Raw genomic sequence first — 9,123 nt, 5'->3', positions numbered from 1 at the left:
ACTAATTGTTTTGTATTGGGCTCTGCACCTAATGTCTTCTCTTATGTAATTTCGTTGGAGCAAGCCAATGGCTTAGGCTCTTCTGTGTAGCCCTCTGGGTTGGTTCTTTGGAATAAAATTTTATTGCTAATTATCAAAAAAAAAAAAAAAAAATCATAGGACAAATTGAAAATGATGTGTGGACCAGTACTTAAGTGGTGGCATGATTGGAATCTCCATGGAATTAATAATAGTGAGCTAAATTTCTATGTTTTTTCATAGGCAGCACAAAGGACCCTTCTTGTTTGGTTGCTGAAAAAAATCACTTACTTTGTAGTGGTGATACTGGTCCACAGAAACTTCTCCAGTAGCATTGTTTGCAACAACCCCTATTTCAAATTCAAGTGAAATAATAAATTATTGAAATAAGTGACAATAATAAATAATTTGTACTTTCAGAAAATAATAATATTATAGTTATTATTATTATTATTTTGGTTCTTCTCAAAAAAAAAAAGAAGAAGGTTTTATGGAGATAAGAAATTTAACCGGGAATTTTAACGAATTCATCCCAAATGCTGGGCCCACGACCATCCTTGTGGGCCATGCCTTCCACTTGATATGCAGACGTCGCCGTTCCGAACACAAAGCCCTTCGGAAACTTGGCTCTGCTCAGCCCACCAGTGTCCAAACTCACACTTTCTGAGCTTGCACATTGGAATTGGATAACACCAACAACAACACTAATAACCAACCACAACCGCGTTGGCATTGCTCCTCTTCTCATCTTTAACATACACACACAAAAAGAAAGATAAAGAGAGAGAGAGAGAGAGAGTATTGGTAGTGAAGAATGTTGAGGAGTGAGAGTTAGCAATTATATAGGGATTTACTGTCGGTTTCTTTTTAACATAAAGATAGTCTTTTTGCGTTTTTTTAGTGGCATTCGAAAAATTGAAATAACGAAAAACTATTTATGGTGAATGAAAAACTCTATTAAAAGTAAGGTTCCAGAAACATGAAGATTGTTTTCCGCCAAGAAATGATACCAAGATATTTTTAAAGTTACTGGAAACATGAGATAGTTTTCTTAAAAATACTCTTTGAAAATGTATTCATTTGTCAAAAAAAGATAATGTTGAGACAACGAAGGGATAACATTAAATGAAGTTCCTCCAAAAGACAATCTTATAATGATTAAGATTTGTTGGCAGCCACATCGTGGAGGACAGAGGGTGACATATATAGTATTTTACAATTAAAAGACTAACCATTACTGACAGTGAATTTGAATACTGCTATTTTAAGTCTATTTTTTTTAACCAGTAATAAATACTTATTGTGATTAATTACATGTTAGTTTAGTAGTTTACATGTTTGACTAGGCAATGAATATAATTAATATCAATTCAACAACTAACAATAAATACTTTTTATTATTATTTTGAGAAACTAACAATAAATAGTAAATACTGATTTGTGATCGGTCACCTGTCAATTTATAAGGTGTATTAAAATTATTTTAATATCTTTTATCTTATAGTTTACAATTTGATTTGGTAGTGAGTTTAATTAATATTAATTCAACAAATAACAATAAATACCTTTTTTTTTTTTGAGTAACTAACAATAAATATTAAATACTGAATTATCTTTAATTGGTGACATATCAAGGGTCAGACTTAGGTCCAGTATCCAGTAGTACTAGACCCGTTAAGATAATGACATGTGTCCACTTTTAAACACGTGTTACCATATGATCGAGTCCAGTGTATTTGATGCACTGGAACTAAACTAAGTCTAATTTAATTAATATCACTTCAACAACTAATAATAAAATATTGAATTATCTTTTTGTGATTGGTGTTGAAAATTTGGATGTCTTGTGTGTTACTCTGTATTGCAGTACTCCATTAGAGGTTCTTGACAAATCTTCTAGGAAAAGAAGGGCTCAGGAATATTCACTCAGATCAGATAGCATGAACAAGTTTCAGGTATAACTGAGGTAGAAGACTCCGACATCCTGTGCAGAAATTTGGCATCCCAAGTGAGTGTAAATTCTAAGTCTAAAAAGGACACTGATATAGGAGAGAAATTGAGAAGTCAAAGAAAAGTAATAGCAAGAGCTCTGAAAGTAAAAAGAGCAGTATCTTGAATTTCTTTTCTTTAATCTTTTGATTTTTATGTAAGCTATATTTTGTTTCTTTTTTATTTTATTTTTCAGTTCCTTAAGGAGTTCCTTGAAGCATTTATTCAGTCCAAAGAAGAAGATTGCTGGAGGCTGGAGCAGCTCTTTTTTGTTTTTTGATCATTAAAATTACGGTTTGGAAGTGAAACTGGAGACACAATGTGAACGATAAACAGGACTAATGGCTTAAAAATATAGCTCATGTGATATCTAAGCATGAGAAGACATGTCAATTCAGAATATGCAGAATTTGAAAAAACTATGATAAAAGGAAATGCTGCCAGCTAGCTATAGGTTCAGCTTTGGTGGGAAAAACAAAACTGAGAAGCAAGACTTCATCATGTTAAATGATTCATAAACTGAGGAAGCATTTGCCGAAGAATTTAGATAAGTAGTGACAAGATAGGTGAAACCATTTTCTCATAAAGTGTTGCTGTCCTGTAATTTTATCATACAGTGACAAGATGCTATCTTTCTTAAACATAGATTGAATCTTTTAAGTTCTTAATAACATAAAGAATGGGCACCCGGTTGATGATTCGGTAAGAAAGAGAGTATCTTTGGAATGCACATCTAGTTTAGGTTTCTCACAAGGGATTGTCCTGAGTTGCCCGAAGTGTTGTGTTAAATTTGATTGTTATCAAGTGATTTTTTTTTTAACATTTTCTTGGCCATCACTATTTAAGAATTGAGATTAGGATGTATCTCCCTGTAAACTTGTCTTGAATTCTATGCTACTTTTTCTGCACCTTAATTTCTTTTGGCATTTACAAATCCAAGCAGTTTACTGGCATTTTACCCTTGCAAAATGTCCCCTGTACTCATTGGTAAACTGTAAGGGTTGCATATGTTTGGTGTGCGCATCACAAGGCCATAACAATCATTGCAGAAGTCATCGAAAGACATTCTTAAAATTTCATGGTTATTTCCATATGATTACAGTTTAAGAAAGAAAAAGAAAAAAAAAAAAGCATTATTAATGTAGAAGCAAACAGAAGGGAAGAACCTTGGCACCTGCATTAGTACCTTGATATTAGTTATTGTTTTACTGCATAACACCATTTCTAATTAACAAGAACATAGCTGGCTGCTTAATGCTTGTTTCTCTGAAGTAGACGCTTGAACCAATACGCAGACATCTTTGGATACCTCTTGAGGTTGGCAAAATCAACATAGACAATTCCAAACCTTGAAGTGTAACCTAATCTCCATTCAAAGTTGTCAAGCAATGACCATGCAAAGTAACCAACAACATTTGCTCCTTCATCAACGGCCTTCTTCAATTGAGTCAAATAGCCTTTGTAGAAGTTGATTCTAGTAGTGTCGTGCAATCCCTTAGGAATTGTGACATTACCCGGGTCATCCATGCCTGCAAAACAAACATCAATGTTTATTTCAAACTCGTTTTCTTTCAACTCACAATGAACAAAATACAAAAGTTTAATAGGAAGAATTAAAAACACATGTAACTGACTCCTACCATTTTCAGATAGAATCACAGTAGGGTTTCCATAATGCTCTTTTATGTATGTTATGGCTTTGTACAACCCCCATGGTACATTGTAGAGCCAATAAGAATTTGCCTGCAAATGTCCAATTAAACATAAATAAAATTAAAATTTGAATTGTGCAGTGACATAATTATGAAATGATGTGTAAGATTGGATTGTAATTACTTTTGGACCAATAGGCACTCCATTCTTTTTATCTGCAAAGTTAATGAAAAATACAAAGGACATTAGAAAATACCGTTTAAAAAGAATAGGGTTGAGTGACAAAATAACTTACATATACTAAATTTAGAGGAAGAGGGGAATAACTTACAAGCAAATCCAGCATTCCAATCCTGCTGGTAGCCTAAAACTTTTGGTTTTGATTTATGTGGATCATACATGTAGTAAGCAGTATATTGGTTGATGCCGACAAAATCCATTGAACCTTTCACCATCTTGACCTCCTCTTTTGTGAACTTGGGTAGTCTATCCCCAACGATATCTTGCATTGTTCTTGGATACTCGCCATATACAATGGGATGAATAAACCTATGTGAAGTAAGATCAATTACAACCAAGTTCTTTGTTTATATAAAAGGAATTGTGAGTAGTATCTAATTTTTTTTTTTTCTCTTATTCCCATTTACTTACAAATTATTCATAAATAATAGGAAAATGTCATTAGTTTTCTATTCTCTTATAGGTGGTTATTACCATATATATATATATATATATATTTATCGAATTTATCCACAATTGCATAATATATTTTTGAAAATAAGTTTTATATCCAACTCACTGCCAACGACAAATGAGGTTTATCTAATAGTTTTTCAATGGTAACTATATCAGTAAAGCCAAAAGTTTTGATCAAAGACACCAAACACGAGGAGACAAATGTTGGTCTTAAAAGATTTTTACCATCCAACATGGAAGTCTCTTGCTCTTTGAGCTGCATAGTTATCAGCTTTAGATCTGGTAAGAGGTTCGTACCAAACGAAATCCAAAAGAATTCCAATTCTTCCTTTTTGTTTTTCCTGAAAGTCACATATATATTAGTTAAATTAAGCTTTAATGCCCTTTAATGAATTAAAAGAAAATCATCTTATTGAAAGAAAAAAAAATGCTAATCTTACTTGATACTTTTCACGATATCTCTGCACTGCAGCTGCATGAGCTAAAATCAAATGATGGGCAACAATATATGGCTCAGTTGCAGAATTTCCAGCTGTACAATTTCCATATGGCTTGGAGCACCTTCCAGGAGCAAAGAACCCATTATCATATCCAAGAGCAGCCACCACCCTAGGTTCATTAAATGTCATCCAATTCCTCACTCTGTCTCCAAATGTCCTGAAACAGAAGTCTGCATAATCCGCGAAGTCTTTCCTGTAAGGTTTGAAAATTTTAGCAAATTCCAAATCTTTATAGAAACAACTTCTTATGTTGGACATTTAATCAACCTCAATTTTCTAACAACGAAATATATTATAAAAAATTTATGAGGTACTTACACGACTTGGTCACTTAATAATCCCTTGTACTTCTTCTCAAGTGCTAAGGGAAGATCATAATGGTATAGATTTGCATATGGAGTAATGCCTACAGAACATTTAGAGGTATTGTGGTTATACAATTATCGTACCCTTCTTTGATCACATAGTATGAATACTCAAGTTTAATACTTTGAGTTGGAGCTCATATGAGAAATTTTTTTTAACTTGGCCATTGCAATTTACCTCTTTTTAGCAAGTAGTTGATCAATCTATTGTAGTATGCCACACCTTTGTGATTTACATTCCCGGTTCCATCTACATTATTAACAAGGAGTTACACAGGATTTAATAGGGCAAGTAATAATGTTGTATACCAAAATATGACCTGATGTGATGAATAAACATGCTGATGAAATTACCTGGGAAAATTCTGGACCATGAAATTGAGAACCGGTATGCATCAAAGTTGAGCTTTTTCATTATATCAATATCTTCCTGTAACAACAGAAACATTTTATATTTCAGAGTTTCCCTTATATCAGAAAGAGCCATAATGATGCATCAAAATTTGCTACTGCTACTCTTAATCCCTGCTCAAGTTGACTCTGTTACCCGACCCTTTTAGATGCCATTGGATGTGCAAATTGTAGTAGTATTATTATTACTAATTAATATGAGTTTCATCATGGGACAAATTGAAAATGACTAGAGGATCACTTAAGTAATTGATGGCATAATTGAACTCTGGTTTTCACCCCACACACCCCCACAAGCACTTATACTTAAAATTTGTAATAGTGAGCTCGATTTTTATTTTCTATAAAAGGCAGAACAAATGACCCTTCTTGTTTCGTTGCTATAACTTACTTTATATCGGTGATACTGGTCCACGGAAACATCTGCAGTCCCATTGTTTGCAATAATCCCTGTTTCAAATTCAAATTCAAGTGAAATAATAAATATTTGAAACAAGTGGCACTAATAAATAAATATTTGACACTACTAATTCAAATCGAATTTTAACATGCCTATTTTTATTAAGAGAATCAAGTTAGAATACTTCCTCCAAATTATAGGAAAGAAATTCTCTATTTTTCTTATTTTTAGTTACTTTTAATTAATCTCACGTGCAAAAAGGTCAGACCTGTCAGTCTGTTTGTGCACATTTTGTTTTTAGCTTTTGGGTTTATTTTTTTAATAAAATAAAAAATAAAGCTTTTTAAAAGCTTACTTTTACTTTTTTTTTCTTTTCAAAAAGGGTTTTAGTAAAAAATTGAAAAAATGATTGTTTTTTTAATTTCTTATAAAATTTTCTTAAAAGAGATGATTAATGTATGTCTTAAAGAGATTAAATTCTATAAGGATGTGGTGTAAAACTCATGATTTACCTTTCCAATCCCAACATGCTACATCAGCTTATCACATAATTAAGAATAAACACAATTACATCTAATCAATTCTAATATTTATATTGTTTTTTTTAGGAATAATACCTACATAAATTCAACCAAATTAAAAGTTTATTGAAATGTTATTAGCTATGGTTAAATACATTAAATTTTAAGTAAAATATTAACATGACAATTTTTTATTAGATGAAATAAAATATGGGTTTCATATCTCATCCTTATAAATTTAGAATCTTTTAAAAAATACACAATAACATCATCCACTCTATATTCTACAAATAAAACTTTGACACATACTAAGCTATTTAATTAAATGCTAATTTTTTGACTTTTTATATTCCGAACTTTCAGTTTCCTAAAAGAATTAAAACAAGAAAGTGAAAAAACCAACACATGTTCACCAACCACCATCACCGGTCCAACCGGCAGAGCGAGAATAGTAATAAGGAAATCAACCAATTCCATTCCTGCTTCAGCGAAGAGCACTTGGTGACTCTTTTTGTCAATCAAAAGCTTCAGGCTTACTTTAGTGGCTGCCATGTTTTGTATGCTGCTTAGAGCACTTACCTTAGTGGCTACCTTAGGTCCACAACTCAGCCGCCAGGTCCACACCAACCAACGCATGGCTTTGTTGTGTTTATTCTACCGTGTGGCACGGTGCTTCGTGGCTTTCAATTCTTGAAAATTTTCAATTTCTGTGATGCTGACTGATTAATTGTGGTAATCAAAGTACGGACAAAAGGTTACGCAGTGACTTGTACCAATTTGGGGTTGAGTATTTTTGATGGATTGTTTGCTGGTGGTGACCGGTGAAGATGTGCTGGGTTTTATTTTTTTTGGTAACTGGCTGGCCAGCTGAGGTGTGGACCTGGCGGCAGTAGTGGATGGCCGATGACAACGTTGGTGATCTCTATCTAGTGGTGCCGGTGAAGTTGGTAGTGGTGGCCCGGTGAACATGTGTTGGTTTTTTGTTTTAATATAACTGATATCCAATTATATATACTTTATCCTATCCTACTACTAATAATAATAATGCTAAGTGCTAACTCAAAAGAATTCTTAAAAGAAATAAAAGAAAAAAAGAATGGAAGAATTAGATTAACATGGTTATGGATATTAGAAATAACCTGGAATTTTAACAAAGGTATCCCAAATACTGGGCCCACGACCATCCTTGTGGGCCATGCCTTCCACTTGATATGCAGAAGTGGCCGTTCCGAACACAAAGCCCTTCGGAAACTTGTCTCTGCTAAGTCCACCACTGTCCAAACTCACACTCTCAGTCTCTGGGTCTGAGAATAAACCTTCATTCTTGGGCTCTGTAGTACCATTTGCATGAAGCACAACACATTGGATAACAACAGCAACAACAGCACTAAGCAAGAACAACCACGTTGACATTGGAGCTATTCCTATTCTCATCTTGAAGCCACAGATAAATACACACAAAAAGAAAGATAAAGAGAGAGAGAGAGAGAGAGAGTATTGGCAGTGAAGAATGTTAAGTGTGCGAGTGAGCAATTATATAGACAAGCAATAATACAGAGAATTTGGATTTAATTCAGAAGAGTATAATGGTTAATAAGATGCGTTGGCAACTACATATAGGGTCTGTTTGGATTGAACTTATTGTTGTTGAAACTAAAAATAAAAAACTGAAAACACTGTAGCAAAATAATTTTTAAATGTGTAAATCGTATCATGAGACCCATTTTTAATATTTTTTATTGTGTAAACAGTGCATAAACAGTAATTTTTGTCTTTTGCACAGTGATTTTACTGTTTACCAAAAAAAGCAAAAAAAAAAAAGAGGAAACGCTAGATGATACAAAACGTGGACGCCGAATCCAAACTGGGTCATAGTACAAAATTTACCTTAAAAAGACTATCCATTATTTTATAATATTTTAATTATTTTATCTTCATTAGTTACTTGTCAATTTAAAATTTGGGGACAAGGAATATAATTAATATTCATTTCAACAACTAGCAATAAAATATTGAGCTATCCTTCTTGGAAAGTTGTGATGTAGGCAATATTTTCACAATACTTTCTTAATAAATCTTAAGTGACACATAGTTATAGATTGTTATTGGTAGGATAAAAAGAAAGTTTAGTAATATGCTTAAATTTGAACTAATAATAACTAACCACCTATAATTTGTTGAGAAAATATTGTGAAAATTTCTTTTTGCATTGAGTGACACGTTAATTTGTATAGTTTATAAAAATTTGTAATTTCCTTGTTATTGCTATATTTGCGAGATAAATTTTCTTTTATTTACAAATTTTATGTGAGTATTTTGGCTTGTTGAGTACAACCTTGTTTTTTCATTAATTAATTGGAGACTTAGAGTGGATATAAGTATAGTTATATTAAAAAAAAAAACATAATTAATAAACTAAAACAAGTTGAAAATTGTTTTTTTTTTTTTGTGCTTATTTTTATAATTTATACAAAGAATGTTTTAAGGTAAATCATTTCACTCTTTTTATTAGGCATCACTCAATTTATCCATCATATTATTATATACTAGCTTTTGAGTACGCGCTCATA

At 32.4% G+C, this 9,123-nt stretch overlaps 1 protein-coding gene across 1 annotated transcript; it reads right to left on the bottom strand.

Annotated features, from left to right (window-relative positions):
- Positions 1-3,050: 3,050 nt before the first annotated feature.
- LOC112037085 (beta-glucosidase 44) lies at positions 3,051-8,011 on the bottom strand. Its single transcript, XM_065769802.1, has 11 exons — positions 7,693-8,011; positions 6,024-6,082; positions 5,576-5,651; positions 5,400-5,471; positions 5,175-5,262; positions 4,797-5,049; positions 4,582-4,697; positions 3,992-4,209; positions 3,844-3,875; positions 3,648-3,750; positions 3,051-3,536 (listed from the first exon to the last, which is right to left on the bottom strand). Exons 1-11 carry the CDS (start codon positions 7,985-7,987, stop codon positions 3,259-3,261), a joined length of 1,590 nt encoding a protein of 529 aa, XP_065625874.1. The 5' UTR covers positions 7,988-8,011; the 3' UTR covers positions 3,051-3,258.
- Positions 8,012-9,123: the final 1,112 nt, after the last annotated feature.

Source organism: Quercus suber, unplaced genomic scaffold (genome assembly GCF_002906115.3).
Source record: "Quercus suber isolate HL8 unplaced genomic scaffold, Cork oak 2.0 scaffold_1410, whole genome shotgun sequence".
Lineage (NCBI taxonomy): Eukaryota > Viridiplantae > Streptophyta > Magnoliopsida > Fagales > Fagaceae > Quercus > Quercus suber.
The sequence above is the reverse complement of the archived record's forward strand: the minus strand, read 5'-3'. Positions and strand labels throughout refer to the sequence as shown.

What these genes read in the sequence shown, in the direction of transcription:
- LOC112037085 (XM_065769802.1), bottom strand. Translation starts at nt 7,987, where the DNA reads ATGAGAATAGGAATAGCTCCAATGTCAACGTGGTTGTTCTTGCTTAGT. An exon ending in TACCTTTGTTAAAATTCCAG is followed by an intron (nt 6,083 to 7,692) that starts GTTATTTCTAAT and finishes AATTTGAAACAG; the next exon opens with GGATTATTGCAAACAATGGG. An exon ending in AGAGACTTCCATGTTGGATG is followed by an intron (nt 4,210 to 4,581) that starts GTAAAAATCTTT and finishes TACTTCACATAG; the next exon opens with GTTTATTCATCCCATTGTAT.